Genomic DNA, 19,741 nt, shown 5'->3' with positions numbered 1-19,741 from the left:
TCTTAAAAAATAAGATTTACCAGGGGATTGTTAATTACTTAAAAGTCTCTTCTCCAAATATAGGCATTTGAGAAATTCAGCTTTGCAATGGGCAGTTAGCTTCAATAGAAAAGCCTTCTCAACAAATGAAAGCCTGCAAAGGAAAGCTTCATAGCTATTTAGGAAATAGTTCTCCAGAAATTTGACAGGCAATGCCCAGACATGAAAGTAGATTATAAAAGGTTCATATTGGAATCAGTTGCATACAACTGAAAAGGTGTGTGTCCCCAGAGAAAAGAAAATGGCTCTGAGTGATGGCCAAGTGTCTAGGCTACCCCACCAAAGGCTGAATAGTAGAAAACGCTCTTCTCTAAGCTTTCTGAATCTACCTGGTCTGAGCCCATCTGCCTCCAGAGGTGCTGGGCATGAGCCAGTGTTAAAACTCTACTAGTGCCACTAATACACTGGCTCAAGGTCCATGATATTTCAGGAAAGAGTTGGGCCACAGGTCCAAGGTGAGAAACAACAGACAGACACAGGCTAGGACTAGACCAGCTGTTCTCAAACAGGGGTGATTCTGCCCTCTAGAAGACCTCTGGTGGTAATGTCTGCAGTCATTTCTGACTGTCACAACTGGGGGAGGGAAATTGACACTGTCATCTAATGAGCAGAAGCCAGGAATGCTACTAAACACAGGACAGGCCCCACAAGAAAGAATTATCCAGCTCAATTTCAACAGGGCTGCACTGAGAAACCCTGGACTAGAGCAACAGTTGCCAAAATCATTCTCCCACAGCTCTCCTGCATGCAATGATGAAAGTGTTGAGGGGAGCCAGTGCAGAGTGGGCAGGAAGAAAGGAAAAAGAAGGTCATTCTTCTAGTGTGCCCATATCTAAATGTATTCTCCTCACAGAAGCCAGAGGCAGGGTGGTGCCATTGTCAAACACATGGCCAAACCACAGGACAATCCTGACAGGTTCAAATCCCACCTTTGCCATATGACCCAGGACTAGTTAGTTACTTAACCTCTCTGAGCCTCTGTTGCCGGAAATGTAAAATAGAGATGATAACAGTACTTATCTTGGAAGGCTGTTGTGAAGATTAAATGAGTTGATATATATATATATATATAAAGATCTTTACACTGTAGTTATTTGTTATTCTTTTCAAAACACAACCCAGTCATGTCATTTCCATTCCATGGGTTTCTGCTTTTCTTAGGAAAAACATCAATAATCTGACCATGGCCCCAAGGCCCTGGGTGGTCCGGCCTCTGCCCACCTCTCCAGCCTCAACCGACCCAGTTTTCCCCTTTGATCTCTATGCTCCAGTCACACAGACCGCCACCGAGCAAACAGAAGGCAAATCAGTCCTTCTGCCACAGGGTCTTTGCACAGGCAGATCCCCTCTTATGGAATAAACTCCCCCTAACCCCATCCATCATCTCCACCCCTTCCCCTAATGTGGTTCCCAAACACATCTCAGGGTGCCTTCAGGAAGCTTAGGTCCAGGGACCTCTCCTCTTTCATACACTTACCCAGTTATCATTCTGCATTCTGATGTCTCATGCTTTGACTGGACATTAGACTGTTAACTATGTACTCAATAAATAAATATTTTTTCATTCTCTCAAGAAATAACTGACTTCCCAGCATAATTTGTTTTATGAATGAGTCAGTGACTAAACAAATGACTGAATCCTTGAGAAGGAGCGCTTAGCTTGCCTTACCTCAGTCTAGTGTGTTACATTAGAGCAGTTGCAACAAAAAGCTGCAATTGCCTTCAGCTTCCTGGAAACCAAAAATGCTCTGAGCTTGCCTCCAAGAATGCTACCCATACCTTGGAGGCAGTTGACTTGTACTTGACCAGGCACTCCTAGAATGTTCTCTTTGCTTCTGTCTCAATAAACTCAGTCAAACCAACTTTCCCTAGGCTGAAGAATAAGGTGGGGAGGCTTTTCTTTGTACATGGAAGGAGTATGGGGCTGTTTTCACTTGACGTGAAACTGAGACTGGCTCTGGGAACCCCAGCCCCACATCTTTCTAAGGTAGGAGCAGCAGAAGTCATTCATGTTGAAAGGTCATTTGAAAGCCATTTCTCTTTACTAAACCACAGAATGGTGGTTTTGTTTTAGTGCTTTGACTTTAGTATCAATCAGCTTATTTTCCCGGAATTTCTTAATATGGGAAATGTAAACATTTTCGAACAACGTATTCTAACACTTGTTAGAATGATTTGTTAGAATGATTTAACAATGATTTAACAAACCTTTAAATGATTTAACAAATGATTGTTAAATCATTCCAACAAATCTTATGTATTTGACCACGGCACCATGGCCTTCCCCACTGTACTGGTCTAAGTCCTGAAGGCAACAGAATTCGACACAGATGATTCCAGTGAGGAGACTTCAATGGAGAGGCTACAGAAGTAGGGGTGGGCAGGGTTAGTGAAAGAAATGAGACCTTGAGGCATCCAGACACTAGCAACGCTGGACAGCCATTACCACACATCAGGCTGAAGGGCCAAAGGGAGGAATGAGTCAATCCCAGCGACACTGGGAGCCATGAATGGGCACTGCTGAGAGGGAGCTATAGTCATGGAGAGAAGCTGCTATGGCCAGAGATGTGGCCCCAAAGCAAGAAGGGAAGCAAGAGTAAATTCTCTAGATTTTTTTCTCTTCTGCCTCTCCCATCTCCTGAAGTGCCTCTTACTGGCCCCAGACCCTCCCCAGAGTCAGCCAGCAAGGAAACCCCAGTGATGCCGCTCACAGGGGTCAGTTTCCAGGAAAATGACCAGGAGAGGGGAAGCAGAGAATAACCACTGGACCTACCCAATCCCACACTGCCTTATAATAAAGCATTAGTTGATAGGAGCCTTGAAAATACATTGAAGGGAACGTTTTCCAAGAAAACTTCCAGAGGCAGAGCCAGGAAGAGAAAGAAGCTCCAGGCTCAGGGCTCAGTGAAATGAACACAAAAACACCAATTTCAAAATAGAGTGGAAAGACAGCAATTGAACTGTTATCATAACTGCATGCTGGCACTGGCTGCAGTGCACTCTGCAAATGTCTTCAAGTAAGTGAAGCATCAGGGGTGAGGTAATAACAGACTTCTCAGAGTTGGCCTCAGCTTCCTGCAGGTTCGAATTAAGATCCCAGGGAATTGGCTTAACCAAAAGATCAAGTCAAACACTGCATTTCAATTTTCACAATCTGTTGGTTCCCAAATTCCATGACTGGAAAACAAAAGACTCGTCCCACTTGACTGGCAGCTTGCCTTTGAGCTATAGTTCTCGATCGCTTTGCTCCTGGAAACTGAGTGGTCTCCCTTAACACATCTTATTCCCCAGGCAAAATTGCCAGAGCCAGACCCTCCTTTTCTGCCCCCAAACTCACTCACGCACGCACACTCTCTCTCTCACCCCTCTTCCCACATGTTTGGTCTGCTTTGGTCTGCCTCCTGCCCAAAAGTCAAAATTAGAATCTAACAAGACAACCATTATGTTGAGAAAATGCGGAAAGCATGTTGAACCCCTGTGCTTTGTAAAGCACCAGAACAGGGATAGGAAAGGGGGGAAAAAAGACAAAGAGGAGAGAGAAAGATGGGGAAAAGGGAAGAGAAGGAAGAGAGGAAGGAAAAGAAGAAACAGGAGATGGAGTGGAGGAGAAGACAGAGTGGGTAAGAAAGGGGGAAAGGAAAAAGAGGCAGCCAGCAAAAAGCAAAGTATAATTTTCATCAACATTCATTCATTCATTTGACAAACATTTATTGAGTATTTAGGAGAGATCAAGAACATTCAAAGCCCACCTCCATGCTATTCCTCCCTTAAAATCCTCTAAGTCTTCATTGACTTGGATCCTTTTGTAATAGCTCCTTCCAATGAGGAAACAGATCTTGATGTTTACCCTCTTCATCCTTAGGGTTGAGACTTCGCTTGATAATATTTGGACTGGATTTTACCAAGGCAAAGAAAATGTTACAGGGAGGCAGAGAAACCCTACGAACTGGGATTTGCCCAAGACCTGCCCTTCAGGGTTGAGGCAGGCATCTGGCATCCAGGCAGCAGTTGGTTTCCCTTGGAAGTCCACATGCCCTGTACTGGCATAGATTGTCCACCTCACCAGTGTTCTCATTTCTCTTCTATCCTTTCTGCTCTAAATGAACACTGTAAGAAGTGTTTCCCTAGAAAAAGATCTGGCTACCCAGAGGGATGTTGTGAAGAAAGGAACAAATGGAAAGGAGAGACAGAAGTGGAAAGAGAGTAAAAGGGGCCATTGTAACTGTGCATCAATTTATAGGACCAGCCTAACCCTTGAGGACTGTCCAATTTCACACTCTCAATTTAAAGTTGGGCACACTGTGGACCAGAAAGAACCACAGGTTAAAGAATGATGGAATTTTGGAGCTAGACAGAATTGTGTTGTCTGCCAAGCAGCATGCATTGATGGAACAGGTCTTTTGGATCCCAGCCAGGGTTTACATCTCATAGGGAGCTCCATCCCCTGAGGATTTGAATCTGAGAACTGTCAACTCCACTGGGGACCTACATGGTGAGCTGGTCTTTAATGCCAAGAAAGCAAGCCAGAATCAAGAGGTCAAAATCATGTACACAGAATGGGAAGTCCCCAGGCCACTACAACCTCTATGCCTGATCATTGTGCTGAATGGGAAAATACATCCTGTGTGAATTCCATGTGAAAATAAGTCAAGTTAAATCAGAGATGAGACCCTACAAAGCTCTTCTCTCTTCCCTAGTTTAAGAAACACCAGTCTAAAAAATGAGGCTAGTTACAGGTTTCTCAACCTCAGTACCACTGGTATTTTGGGCCAGAAAATTCTTTGTTGTTGGGGCTGCCCTATGTGTCGTACGATGTTTAGCAGCCTCCTGGCCTCTACCGATTGGATGCCAGTGGCACCTTCCCTCCAGTTGGGATGACCAAAAATGTCTCCAGACCTTTCCAAATGTTCCCCTGAGAGGTAAAACCACCCCTAGTTGAGAGCCATGGCCTCAGAGAATCACTGAATATTAATGAAGTCATCTGAGTCCACAGGTCTGTTACCAGATGGAAAGACCAGGTCAGGTGTATCTGGGCTCAACCAACTACAACTGGCAGAGTCAGGCTATGAACTGGGGTGCTCAGGGTTCTGCTCACTGCACCAATAATTCTTTTTCTTTTCTTTCTTTTCTCTCTCTCTCTTTTTTTTTTTTTTTGAGACAGGGTCTCATTCTGTCACCCAGGCAGGAGTGCAGTAATGCAATCACAGTTCACTGCAGCTTCAACCTCCCAGGCTCAAGAGATCCTCCCATCTCAGCCTCCTGAGTAGCTGGGACCACAGGTACGCAACACCATGCCTGGCTAACTTTTTGTATTTTTTTGTAGAGACATGGTTTTGCCATATTGCCCACACTGGTCTCGAACTCCTGAGCTCAAGTGATCCACCGGCCTCAGCCTCCCAAAGTGCTGAGATTACATAAATAATTATTCCTTCAGGATTTGATATGTCATTCCTCTGTACTCTCAGCTCCTTAGTGTTTCTTTGTGTGATGTGGCTGCCCTGTCCCTTGCCTCAAGGGGTTAAATCTGGCAACGCCCCCTTCAGCATTAGATCAGGTACTGCTCAGAATTCTTTCAATATGTTGTTGCCCTTGGATTAGAAGAAAGGGCCAAGACTGCCTCCTGACTTGCCATCTTTTAGGAGGTTGGAAGGCCTGAATATTTTTTTCCCTTTTTTTAATGGGTGACCTTCCCTAGTCCCTATGCGGCTGCTGTGAGGATAGAGATAACATGAAGTATGGTGCTTGGAATTATTTAAACTCTATGATTCACAAGCATTTAGATTATTTAACTGCTGATTATGATTATTTAAGCTGAAAGACTATACTTCTCTAGCTCAGAAAATGTTTGTATTTCCATTAAAAACCACCAGGCTGAGGGCCTTTTTGACTGACATTTTTCACTATTAAAACTATACATACAGTGCATGTTTTTGGCCAGAAGACAGTGTGTCCCTTATTTTGTTTTAAGATAAGAAAGCCAACTTCAAAGGCCTTCTCCAACTAGTTCTCCTCAGGCCCCCTTCCTCCCACCACCTCCCCATCCTGCTGTCCTCCTGCCCCAAAGAAGGGAAGAAGCACCTATCTGCCCACTGCTTTCTACTATTTAACGAAAACTGGTGCCACTGTTCCCACACTTGAAATTCTTACACTGATATCCCAAGTTCTTCATTGGGAGACAGTGCTTTCAATGGCTAAGACTGTGAACTATAGTGTCAAATAGACTTGTATTTGAGTTCCACATATATGAGCCTCAGCGTCTCCATCCACAGAATGGGGCAATAATACTCCCTGCCTCACAGGAGGTGACAGCACTATCTGGATGAAGTACTTAGTCCATGGAATCAGCACTTAATAAGTGTTCACTGGTAATATTAATCCCATCACCCAAAGTCTGCATGCACTGAATAGTATATATGCCTGGGCTAATTTAATTCTCTGAAGACATTTTAATCCAAGATAGTACATTCCTCAAGGCAAGGATGAACTTCTACCTGACATGCAATTTAACTCATCCCTGCTTGGCTCATATATTTAATAACCTAAGAGTTTTACGAAAAATAAACGCCTAAAAATTCAGGGAAAATTCTACTGTGGATGTATTAGAGCAGTGTCCTAAACCACGCAGTAACTTTCCTTTTTCTTTCTTTCTTTCTCTTTTCTTTTTTTTTTATTGGCAGAGTTTCTGCATTCAAATTAAGTTCCTCAAGGGAAGGAATGAAAAAGATCCCAGCATTTCCTAAGTATCATCTATGTGACAGGGCATTTATTTAGTGGAATTACATACAGGAGGGGTCTTGGAGATTGCCTTTGCCTTTCACTTGGGATGAAAATTTCCTCTGCAGCATGCAGAACACGTGAGACCATTCCTACTGCTACAGAGTTCTTTTGCACTAAAAGAAAAATCTTCCTCCTCTCAAATTTTGCCTACCAACTCGAGCACAATCATCTGAGGCAGCATGAATCAAGTCCAGTTTTCTTCTTACAGTCACTTCTTTAATACTTAAAAGAAGCATCTGTCTTCTTGGCCTTCTCTGGACCTAATACCCCTTACCAGTGGAGCTATCCCCAGCACGATGAGATTTTCAGGTATACTTCAGCTTGTTTGCTCACTACATGCCTCCTCACAGTCTACCAACCATGGTACCCAGAAATGAACTCAGATATGCACTAAACATACATGTATACAAATAAATGTCTGTTAGGAATAGACTAGAGGTGTAATTGCAAAGTTGTTTTTTACTGATAAGTGACATAACATACCAGTTGACCTATTTTTCTTCAAACTTCATTCACGTTGTCAGAGACTGCTAATTACCCCTAATATCCATTCTTTCCTTTCCTTCCTTGGAACTGGATTCCCAGAATGCAACTAAAGGCTACATTTCCCTGCTTGGTCTTGAAGCTAAGTATGACCATGTGGCTTAAAACCCTGGCCAGTGGGCCCCTTCCCCCACACTTGTTCTCACATCTAGTAAAATATAAGCTCCACCAACAGGAGGATTTTTGTTCATAGAGTCCTTTCTGTTCACTAAGAACAGGGCTTAGATAAGTGCCTAGGGCTTAGAACAGTCCTTGCACATAGCAGATGCTCAGCAAATATTGAATAAACTGTGAAATGACTCAGATGTCAATGGATGGGATGTGTAACTTCAAGGACAGGGAGGTTTCTTTCTCATGTCTGCTTTCTGATGGATGGAACAGGGATTGTTGGATAGCTGGAACTGAAGCGGAAGTCTCACACTAAGAGGTGCAAGCAAATGCTAAAAACGGCAAAATGTCAAGACAGAAGGAACATGAGTCGCTAGTGATTACAAAGCTACTTGTATGAGCTTCTGGAATGTGGGGTTTTCTGATTCTTGCATTTGAAGCTAACTAGAACATTCCTCTATTCTAAAGTTATTTTCTTTATAGTTAAGTTTTACTTACCCACTATAAGTTTTATGTTCAGCATCATTTTTTTTTTTGTCATTTTGTTTTGTTTTTGCTGTAGACTATAAGCCATCAACTTCAGAGTTAAAAGAAGGAACCAGAAATCTGGAGTGGTAAGCAACTGTGCATTTATGTCACTGCCTGCAGCTAAAACCAAACTTGATTTTGAGTGAGTCGTTTTTTGTGACATTTATTCCTTCCCTCTCTGCTACCTGTCCTGAATCAGTACATGTAACTCAAAAAGCTTCATTAGGCTTCAGCAGTGTTCCAGCTGATTTAAATACCTGTCGGAACTGAGCAGGTAGTAAAGAGAAGCAGATGACAAATAGGACATTCTAGGATACATTACCATAGTATTTAATATTTTTTTAATTGGGCATGTTAAAGTTTTTCTAAATAAACTACTGGTTAGAGAAAGAATAGTATTATGGCAAAAAAAAAAAAAAAAGAAATTTTTGAATGGAGAAGGCCAAATTGTAAATTAAAGACAGGATTAGTGTATGCTAACTGTAATGGATGTAAATAACATATTAATATATGTATAGCCTTTTGTGGATTAAAAATCACTTTCTCATGAATTTATAATCTCAGTCAATCCCCATAATATCTCTGTAGGCTAGCACAACCCTCTTGTTTATTGAGTTTATCAATTTTAAGTAACAATTGGCTTCAAAACTCTTCTCCCAAACTCCATTTATCCTGTCCAAATTGCTAGGCACTTAGGATTCCGTCCTAAAAAAATGTGATTTGTCTTTTCTCATGTTGGCACGAAGTAAAAAATAAACTGATTTTATCATTTCTGCACCCTTGCTCTCCTTTGAAGGGTACTTACCTAATGAGTGGCTCTCTCAGAAAGGATCTTAGATCAAAGAGGCCAACAGGATAATGCCCTCGAATAAGCTGCTGCCTTACCTCACTGTAAATGTCCTAAAATAATCCAGTGTATACAAAGGCTTGTGAGGCTATCTGGAGAAGATGTCTAAAACCCAACAATACCCAGTAAATTAAGATGAATTGCACCATATCGTCAGATGAGTTAAAAACATAGGGGCCTGCTGAAAATGTTTGTATAAGCATAGGAAATCACCACCAAAAGTCTAAAATAAACATTTCAAAAAATGTGACTATTAAGCAACTATCAAAACCCTTATTCAACTTAGCATTTTATACTAAATGAAAAATATCAATTAGGATGCCTGTCTACCTACTAAACTACTATAGTAGTTGAAATCATCCAAGCAAATGCACACAGATTTTTAAGTACTATATCTTACGACCCTCAATTTCTTTTAGCCACAGATTTCAACTCCACCTGCCATACATTAAATAATTGGGCTTTGGTTACTGGAATGTAAGCTTATTAACTGGCATTAATAAAATCAAACATAAAATGATGTTCTTAATATACTTTTAATAAAATCCTTTTAAATATGAGTAAATGTAACAAAATTGAACCATTATGAAATGTTTTAGCAAGAAGTTTCGGATATATTTTAAGTAAAAGAATAATCTTATACACAAGGAAAGATGAATATTATGTACTATGAAAACATATGGTTGGGAACTGTTAGTTTCTTCCAGCAGAGGAATAATAACCGGCAGTTAGAATACCAACCAATAAAGAACAGACTGAAGAAGGGTATTGCTGTGGTTTGAATATTTGTCCCCTTCTAAACTCCTATTGAAATTTGATCCCAGGTGGGGTCTAATGGGAGATGGGTGTTTGGGTTGTGGGGTGAATCCCTTGAATAGATTAATGCCCTCTCCCTTGGGGGTGAGTTCTCACTCTGCTAGTTTCCCTGAAAGAGCTGATTGCTAAAAAGAGCATGGCTCTTTCCCTCATCTCCACCTTGCTTCCTCTCTCCCCATGTGATCTCTGCACATACAGCTTTCCTTTCCCTTCTGCCATAAGTGGAAGCAGCCTGAGGCCCTCACCAGAAGCAGATACTAGCACCAAGCTTCTTGTACAGCCTGCAGAACCATGAGCCAAATGAACCATTTTTCTTTATAAATTACCCTGCTTCAGTATTCCTTTATAGTAACACTAAACAGACTAAGCCAGGAATGTTGAGGGAAATAATCCTACACAAAATACAGTTGGCCTTCTGTATACATAGGTTCCACATTTGTGGATTCAACCAACCACGGATCAGAAATATTTTGGGAAAAAAATGCATCTACACTGAACTTGTACAGACTTTTTCTCTTTCTACTATTTCCTAAACAATACAAGTATAACAACTATTTTCATAGCATCTACGTTGTATTAGGTATACGTAGGCAGGAGATGATTTAAAGTATACAATGATTTAAAGTATACAGGAGGATGTTCTTGGGTTATATGCAAATACTATGCCATTTTATATCAGGGACTTCAGCAACTGTGGATTTTGGTATCTAAAGGAGGTCCTAGAAGCAATCACCCACAGATACCAAAGGGTGACTATACAATCAAGGCTCTCCATTTGAATCAAATTGGCCTCAGTTCCTAAAAGTGTTCCCAGATTACAGGAAATCACAACACACTTCCCATGTCCCTTCTTGCCCCAAATAACCAAAAGGGTCCTTACCTTAAGAAATGACTTTCTAAGTGGGATTCCAAACCTCTTGGGTTACATAAGAAACTACTTTATCTATGTATCTATTCATTTTTTTGCTTATTTGTGTATTCATTTCCTTCACTCATTTTACTAAAATGCAAGCTCAACAAGGTCACGTTTGTTCATCTAAAACAGTACCTAGCACATGGTAGATCAGCAGTGAATATTTATACATTTTTTAACTAATTCATCCTTTCATTTTTCAAATACTTTTTGAGTGCCTACTATGTGACAGATTCTCAATATCCAATATTAAAAGAAAATTCCACTGTAAATAAAATAAAATCATATAATGAGAAATCTTTACAATGGAAGAATCAGGCAATATTTACTCACTCTAAATCCAGTCGGCATTTAAAATAAGAAAAGCTAAAGAAGAATGGTAGGAGAAAATGTAGGTCAGTGTGGCACATGTCCCAAAATGATATAACACAAAACAAAACTTTGGGTAAAAATTATACAGCCTAAGAGTGGATGTAACTATAAAAAGATAGTACCAGAGATCACTGTGATGATTAAACAGTTCTGCATCTTGACGTTGGTGGTGGTGACACAAAACACATATGATAAAAGTGGATATAATTAAACACACACAAACACACAAGTGCATGTAAAACTGGAGAAATTGGAATAATGTTAATAGATACGTAAAACTGGAGAAATTTGAAGAAGGCCGGTAGATTGTACCAATATCAATTTCCTCATGTGATATTGTACTTTAGTTATGCAAGATGTTACCAATTAAGGAAATGGTTGAAGGATATGAGAACCCTCTTTGTATTATTTCTCGCAACAGCCTGACAATCCACAGGTATTTAGAAATATGTTAATAAAATAAAATTAAACAGCAGAATGCTTATCAAAACACTGGAACTGAGACAGATGCCCAATAATGATGTAAACCTATATGACAGTATATTGAGTAATTAAAAATAATACAATCCTATGTTTGCAACATAGAAGGTTGTTCACATTCACAAAAGAAGAGGGACTTGCAAAATATGCAAGTACAGTCCAATTTTCTTTATAAAATAAGGAGCATTTGCAAAAGTATACACCAAAATGCCATCAGTGTCTCTCTCTCCACGTTAGGATCATGAGTAATTTTTTCATGTTGTTTCTCTATACTGCCTCTTTTTTCCTTTAAAACGAACAATATCACCTAACAAATATCTAAACAAATATCTATCTTTGGATGGGGTTCAGGTAAATTCTGTATAGCTCTGGAACAAGAACCAAGACAAATGGAAAGACATTTCAGTTCAACATAAGGACAAATGAGCTACCTGTAAGAGCCATGAAACATGAACCACCACCTTGTGAGCCCATGGCCTGCCATGGGAATGGTGTTCACCAGGGCCTGGTGAATTCCTTATGAGTAATCAATCCTGTGAATGGGAGACTGGCTTGTGCAGGCTGGGAGGTTGGACCCAGTTGCTTTCCCATTCTAAAACTCTGTGCCATTTGGTTTGCAATGAATTTAACAGATACCACCTCTTGTTTCAAAAGCCCCTTTTAGGTTTCAAAGCACTTTCACATGTGCTGGTTTATACTAATTTTAGTTTGCTACTTAAAAAAAGAAATCTTATCCCTATAAGACTTCTATAGAGTAAGCAGGGCAGGTATTACCACCTCCATTTTACTGAAGAGAAAACTGAGGCAACCAGAGAGTGATGTTTAATGTTATGGGGTGAGACAGAAATGAGCTATGAGATCACAGTTCCTTTCTCTTGACTCACAGCCCCACCCCTCTTCCCTCTAATACCACACAGCCTCTCCCTTCCCACCAGGGTTTGGAAACTGGGTAGACCTGACATAAAGATGCCTGTCTAAAGATGATGGGTGCCGGTTGAATGAAAAACCAACAATGCTTGGCACAGATGCTAACAACTCACCAACAATGATAATACCCATCTGACTGTTCCCACGAACTTACGTGGACTCAATCAATGTCAAGTAACCCGTCTGTCAATTCAGCTTAAACACTGTGATTGAACAAACCAGTGGCGAACTTGAACAGACAAAGAGGCTGGTGCCTCTAGTTGAGGATCTCAGTCAATATACTTGCCCTGTATCTGAGTCCTCCCATAGTCCCAGGGCAGAAGCCCACAGGTTGGGCTTCTAGGCCAGTTAAATAGTGAATAGGGTCCATATCAGGTTTAATGAAGCAGGGCTTTGTTACTTTCACCAAAGGAATTAACACAGGAATTTTGTATTTATTTTGCAGTGGCAGCAGATTAAGCACTTCAGCAATAATGTGGCAATTCACCAAAAGAGGTCTTAGTTAGGTGCTATCTGACACCATGAAGTTAAGTGGGAAAACATACACATGGAAAAAGTTTATATGTTTTAGAAAAATAAATCCAAATTTTAGATAAATGATACTCTTCACAAAGTATACTAAACAAAGGACATATTTTCATTGGCTGATAGTGCTATTTGCATACATATATCATTTTCTGTGTGCCAAGCCCTCTGCTGAGAACCCCTCCTCACAACCACTCCCATTCAAGTCATTACGGGAGGAAACTGGAAGTTTCGTGAGGTTAAGGGTATTTCTCCCGAGTCACACAGCCACCAGGTGGAAGCAACAGGATTCCACCCGGGGTCTGATGACTCACAAACCGGTATACTTCACCATTACTTGTTCTCTCAAAATGTTGAAAGTATATGCTCTTTTTATAAACAGGAAGTAATTAAAATTTCTTTATAATGGCATAATAAATCACTTCAGGAGATGGAGAGTTAACTTGAGAACAGTTGGAAAACAAGGAGAAAAACTAGGCTGGACTTGACACATAACACACAGGGAGGAAGAGGAGAGACAGGTGAACAGAAAAGAATATAGGCTGATTGAATCAATGGACTCGTATTGCTAATTCACTAATACTAGCATTGGCTATTGTTAATAAATTATTTTTATTCTATACTACATTTATTATGGAAAGTAAAATGCAAAAAATATATATGCTAAATTTTTCAAGGGTAAAACTAAGTCATAAGTTGAATTTCAGTATTTTTAACCTCCATTCAAAAATCAAATCCAAAATGAAGGTGGAAGTATATGTAATTCCAAAATCTTTCTCTATTCTTGTATAAATCATAACATTCCACCTTGTTTTCTAGGAAATGAAGTTTTATTGGTTAATATCAGCAAGATGGAAACTTTCTCAAATAAACCATTTTATGAACTTTGTATATAGACATTATAAAAAGACATAACTTTAGATTCTAACATGAATATATTCATAAATGGACTTTCCATTTTGCATATTGCTGTTTCTTCAATTATTTAATACTACACTATACTTTTGGTCTTTCTCAGCTGAGTGTTTATACACATATTGACCGTAATAATTTTTCTGGGTGTCATTTAAATTTATACACATATTCCACAACTAATTACATAAGTTAATCTTTTAAACAACAGTAAATATTGGCAAACATCAAGATTTTATGTATGCTGTGCTTATAAATATGTATCCTTTCAACAGTGTTAATAAATTATTGATGAAGGTGATAATATCACAGATACTTAAAATACTTTTCTTCTTAGCTACATCAAATTCAGCCTCCAGTATTCAATCTAGTCACTCACTCAACAAACCACTGAGCACCTATCATATTCAAGACACTGTCATGGGCAGCAAACAATCACTGAGCACCTCCCATGTGCCTGGCACTGCTCTCATCAGCATGATGACTACAGTGACTCAAACAGACAGAAGTTCCAGTCTTAATGAGTTCACATAAATTCCTCGAGAAAATTAGGTAGCAGAAATGGAGCTTGAGGTAGAAAACTGGTTTTGTCGTGGCCAGATGGCCTTAAGCAAATTATGTGAATCTCTCTGAGTCTCAGCTCCCTCAACTCTGAACTGAATATAATAATACCTGTTTTTATCATATTATATTTGATTAGAAAAAATGCTAGTTTATATGTGGAAAAAAAAACCCTACTTATTCTTTGGTCTTCGAGAAACTGAGGTAGTTGATGAGGAATAAATGTTTTGTCCTCATTATTAAATCCTTCAAACTATTTCATTCCATGTTTTCCATGATTTAAGCTTTCTGCGTTTAATGCTAACCATGTGTAAGGCTTGCTGGGTCACCATAAGGTCACTTCCATACCTAGCCACCAATTTCAAAGTCTGTGTTACAGGCTTAAGATGCCATAATTATGTATGTTTCCCCTTATTGTGGAGGGAAGTTCGATTTAAATTATAACTTAGTGATTATTTCATTTAAAAACACAGAGATGCTCCTTGTTGACTAGTTCTTTACAAACAGACCTATTGCAATTGATATTTATGAAAATCTCTCAGTGATTTTCTTTTCTATGTTGTTCCGTGATGATGCTCTTTCATTGTGAGAATGAAATAAGAGTGAGGTGTAGGTGGGTGTGTCACAGGACCACAGGACAACCATTTCCCAGCACTCAGCCCCACGTCATTGATTAAATCAAAGGAAGTGATTAGTTCCAATCCAATCTCCCTGATTTAGCTTCCCAAGCCCCCACCCGGGTAGGGTGTGGCAGGGATGTGGGATTTCCAACCTATTTTTATAAGCCCAGCAAATCAGAGTTTCACTTTCTAAACAAAGAGGTGCCAACCTAGAGACTCTGCAAGAGCCAACACAAACCAGGCATTGTACACAAGTGAAAAGAATATAATTAGCAAAGTTATAGTCACAATTAGGAAATACCTCCTCGGAAAAGTTTCCAGTTTACTCTGAGCAGCGCTCAAATTACCATTGTGCTTAACGAGGCCTCCGTCTCTTGGCTGGCTCAGACCTTTCCAACAGATCTATGAATCCCAGCACCATCCACAAAACACAGACACCCAAAATCTAGAGCTGGATCTATATTTTTTTCAGTGACAGATGTGAGAAATGTGCAAACGGAGACACCAAAGTTACAATTAAAACATAAGAAATGTACTTTCAGAAATGACCAGGCAAGTGTGAGCTAAATTATTCTTTCTCTGAGCTCTTTCTTCATCTTCTCTAGCCCTTCCCCTTTCCCACTCTCAAGAGAGGCTAGAAGAGAGAGGCTACAAAAGCAACAATGGGTGCTCACTTCATCTCCAGGATCTCCTCCAGCTGTTTCCTCCTCTCAATCCGGAGGTTGGCCAAGTGCGCTTCTTTTTCGGCCAGGGACTGCTGTGTGGAGGCGAGGCGTGCTTTGGTGGCATCCAGTTCCTGTCTGGTCTTCTCCAGTGCATTCATCAGTTCCTCTATCTGAAAGGCACATGGAGCTCTGTGTGTTATTTCTCCTTCATTCAAGCACAAGACATCCCTTGCTAGCCTGTGTTCCAAGAATAAACACAAAGGAATCATAGGGATCCTCAAACTGGGCCGCTGTGTCTTGGAGCCCTTTCTTTCTTTGTCATTGAAACTATGAGGATGCAAACACCTAAGAATGATATAATGGACTCTGGGGAGTTGTGGGGAAAAGCTGGGAGGAGGTTGAGTAATAAAAGACTACACATTGGGTTCAGTGTATACTGCTTGGGTGATGGTTGCACCAAAATCTCACAAATCACCACTAAAGAGCTTACTCATGTAACTAAATATCACCTGTTCCCCCAAAACCTATGGAAATAAAAAATTAAAACAAAACAGAACAAAAATCCTTAAAAAGTGTTTCAAACACAAGAAATGTCCAAATTTCTCCAAGGTCCTTGTTCAATTGGATTGCCCAATAACCTTTATAAAAACTACTTAATGTATTTATTAGAATTGGGGGTGAATGGCTTGACCCAATTTCAACCTCTGTTTGGCAACAGTCTCAGATACTTCCTCACCACTGAAGGAAGGCAACACTCAAAAGGCATTTTGCCCAGCACAATATACTTCTGTGTGTAGGCCCCAGAGTACTTTGACAGAAAGAATCTATGTGTTTCAAATTCAGTCACATTTTAACCTATCAAAGCCGTGTTTGGTAAAAGCTATTCGATGTCCAGGGAGCCTCAGGAGTCCCTCTCACCTCACCTCCCAGCCTTACATTCAGGAAGCAAGGTTTGGTCAAAGGTAAACAGAATTCCAGCCACAAAAGGTTCAAGTTTGGTTTGCCCCTGAAGTTTGAGAGGGTTCTAAACTTGAAATAAATGACATGTAACTTTTATAGGGTGCTAATACACCATAGAAATAAGCCAGACTATCAAATATCCAGGGTTTTCAGCCAGGTCGCAAAAAATGAGACCCGGGAACCCTGAGGCAAAGCCTTATCCTCCCCAAACCTTTGGGGACTTTTAAAAGGCAACACACAACAAAAAAGGCTCGTGTTTATGGTTCCGTTCCAAAGACTTCCGTGGAGCAAGCTGGTAAAATGCCATCCCTTGCACAGATGTAGGCTGTGTCCACCCTGCTGATCCAAAATCATGATTCCAGGAAGTTTCTAGATTCGAGTTGATGTTTGGCTTTCTAATACACTCCTTCCAGCTGAACTTGGCAGAATAGGCTCATCCATCACTAAAGTCAACAGAACGCCCTTCAAAATGTGTCAATGACATGTTAAGTTCCAATTCATAAAGACTTTCTACACAATTTCTGCAGTTTTACATGGAATTTATTCAGAATAAGCATTATAGTTTACATCCAAGGTAAATTACATGCTTTTAAGATTTAGAAAACCCTTCATTTTGCCCTGATAAAAAGAGGAAATTTAATGATCATGTAATTTAAATCAAAGCCAAAACCAAAAAGAGTTTAAAAAGCAAGGAATATAAAGAACGACCTATGAAAGTGACAAAACCACCCCTATTTAACTGTAGAGTAAATTGCATTACTCTTTAACTTTACAAATCTATACAGTTTAAAAAGTATTAATAAACTTTTTAGTTTCTCATAGAAGTTCACAGAACATCACAAATATGACTAGAAACCCAAAGCAATATTTGATGAAGTTAAAGCAGAGTTTTAAGTTTTCCTCCCTTTTTCTATTTTTGATACACCCAATAGCAGTGACCCCCAAAAACTCAGAATTATGATCATTCCATATGCCAATTCAGATAGTCTGCCTGACCCTCCATATGAGATGGTCTGTGTCCTCATGATTCCTTTTCTGTCATAAATCGTTCTTTATTTCAAACATAATATTGATTTCAGAGGAGTGGGAGGTCTCCATTATTCTCATTTGTTCAATCTCTCTCATTCATCGAAGCTGACCTATTTGCAATCTGTAGACACGGAGTTATTCAGCTGGGTTTCCAAGTCTTAGATCACCTGCCACCGGACCACTTAGGGCAAACACTAGCTAGTTCTACATTAACCCAACTTTATTTTTTTTATTTATTTTTTTTTTTTTTTTGAGACAGAGTCTCGCGCTGTGTCACCCAGGCTGGAGTGCAGTGGCGCGATCTCGGCTCACTGCAAGCTCCGCCTCTCAGGTTCACGCCATTCTCCTGCCTCAGCCTCCGAGTAGCTGGGACTACAGGCGCCCGCCACCACGCCCGGCTAGTTTTTTGTATTTTTAGTAGAGACGGGGTTTCACCATGTTAGCCAGGATGGTCTCGATCTCCTGACCTCGTGATCCACCCGCCTCGGCCTCCCAAAGTGCTGGGATTACAGGCTTGAGCCACCGCGCCCGGCTAACCCAACTTTAAATGACACTTTAACCTAATGATTTCAGGCTGCTCCAGCCATTTCAGCAACAAGCACATGGAGAAACCTAGGCACCTGGGAGACATAATCCAGAGTTGTAAGTGATGGAGATGCCACTGGCCTCAAACATCAGTAAATGCTAGTATCAGATGAGACGAAACTGCTCCCCTCAACACCTTGGAAGCAGAGTTTTAAAATAAGTTCCCAGGCCAAGCTCCTCACTCTTCCTAATTTGTGTGGCCCTGGACAGTGAGTATTGCACACCGAGGACCATGTGGGGCACTGGCCTCAGAATACATCCTTCTAGTCTTAGCATGACCACTGTTTCTCTCTGTGACTTTTTGCAAACAATCATTATACCCTTGGAATCTCAGTTTCCTAGATGATGCCCATGAGTTCTTCCTGTGTTTAATATTCTAGAGACCTGAAAGCTGTTTCCTTTGCTGCCAAAACAAGAGCCTTAGAAAGCAAAAAATATGTCCCCTGGTGTGGTGATCATTAGGGTGGTTTCACAATATCCTAGTTCCCTTCCTTACAGGCACGTGGTAGGACTACATTTCCCCTCACCCTTTGAATTGGCTGTGGCTTTGGCCAATTAAAACCACTGTCATTTCCAGGTAGAAACATTTAAATGGTAGCGTTCAACTCCAGCGTTACCCTTTCCCTGCCATGGTGACCATGGAAGCAAGTTTCAGATGACATCATCTTCAGCCTGAGTCCCCGAGTGACCACAATGAAGCCCAGGGCAAACCCACATCACATAGGTAAAATATAAACCTTGTTGTGCTTCCCCACTGAGATTGGGGGTCGTTACTCCCAGCATAACCTGGCCTGTCTTCACTGATGAACTGTCTGATTCTTTTTTTTTTTTTCTTTTTTTTGAGACAGAGTCTTGCTCTGTCACCAGGCTAAAGTGCAGTGGCATGATTTCGGCTCACTGCAATCTCCGCCTCAGCCTCCCGAGTAGCTGGGATTATAGGCGCGTGCCACCACACCCAGCTAATTTTTGTATTTTTAGTAGAGACGGGGTTTCACCATGTTGACCAGGATGGTCTCAATCTCCTGAACTCGTGATCCACCCGCCTTGGCCTCCCAAAGTGCTGGGATTACAGGCGTGAGCCAACTGCCTGATTCTTATCAAGTTCTCTATGCCTGCCTCCATCTCCCCACCACAGTCATCTCTCATCAAGAGGAAAGTGCTTGTTATTCTTGCTGTCACATGGTATTTCTACTCTTGCAGGCCACAAGTAACTCCCTTCTTGCCAAATGTCTTTTCTTAATGTGTAGTTTGCACAGCTAAACACATCCCCAAGTCTCTATCCCTTTTTGAAATACCATTTTAACTGACTGATTGTATATATGTAGTTTGTGTCTTCATCACCAGATTAGAACCATGGCATTATTATGGTGTGAGTGAGATGAGCTCCTCATCTTTCTCAGCTTCCATTTCCTCATCCACATTTACCTCAAGAGGTAAATAGGGAACCCTATTGCTTGCCTATCAGATGATTGTGGGCACATTAAGTGAGATGATGTAGCCCATAAGGCATTTATTCCTCTTCTTCTGATACCAA

General features: G+C 40.6%; 1 protein-coding gene across 3 annotated transcripts in view; it reads right to left on the bottom strand.

Moving 5' to 3' along the window:
- ERC2 (ELKS/RAB6-interacting/CAST family member 2) overlaps positions 1 to 19,741 on the bottom strand; it is a 970,915-nt gene that overhangs the window by 363,655 nt on the left and 587,519 nt on the right. For all 3 annotated transcript variants that reach the window (XR_003118096.1, XM_025375698.1, XM_025375697.1), the window contains one exon: positions 15,643 to 15,803. Coding sequence is in view for 2 of the 3 variants with exons in the window: in XM_025375698.1 (XP_025231483.1) it covers positions 15,643 to 15,803 (161 nt within the window). In the remaining variant the exon portion in view is untranslated. The remainder of the gene's footprint in view (positions 1 to 15,642; positions 15,804 to 19,741) is intronic.

Source organism: Theropithecus gelada, chromosome 2 (assembly GCF_003255815.1).
Source record: "Theropithecus gelada isolate Dixy chromosome 2, Tgel_1.0, whole genome shotgun sequence".
NCBI lineage: Eukaryota > Metazoa > Chordata > Mammalia > Primates > Cercopithecidae > Theropithecus > Theropithecus gelada.
The sequence above is the reverse complement of the archived record's forward strand: the minus strand, read 5'-3'. Positions and strand labels throughout refer to the sequence as shown.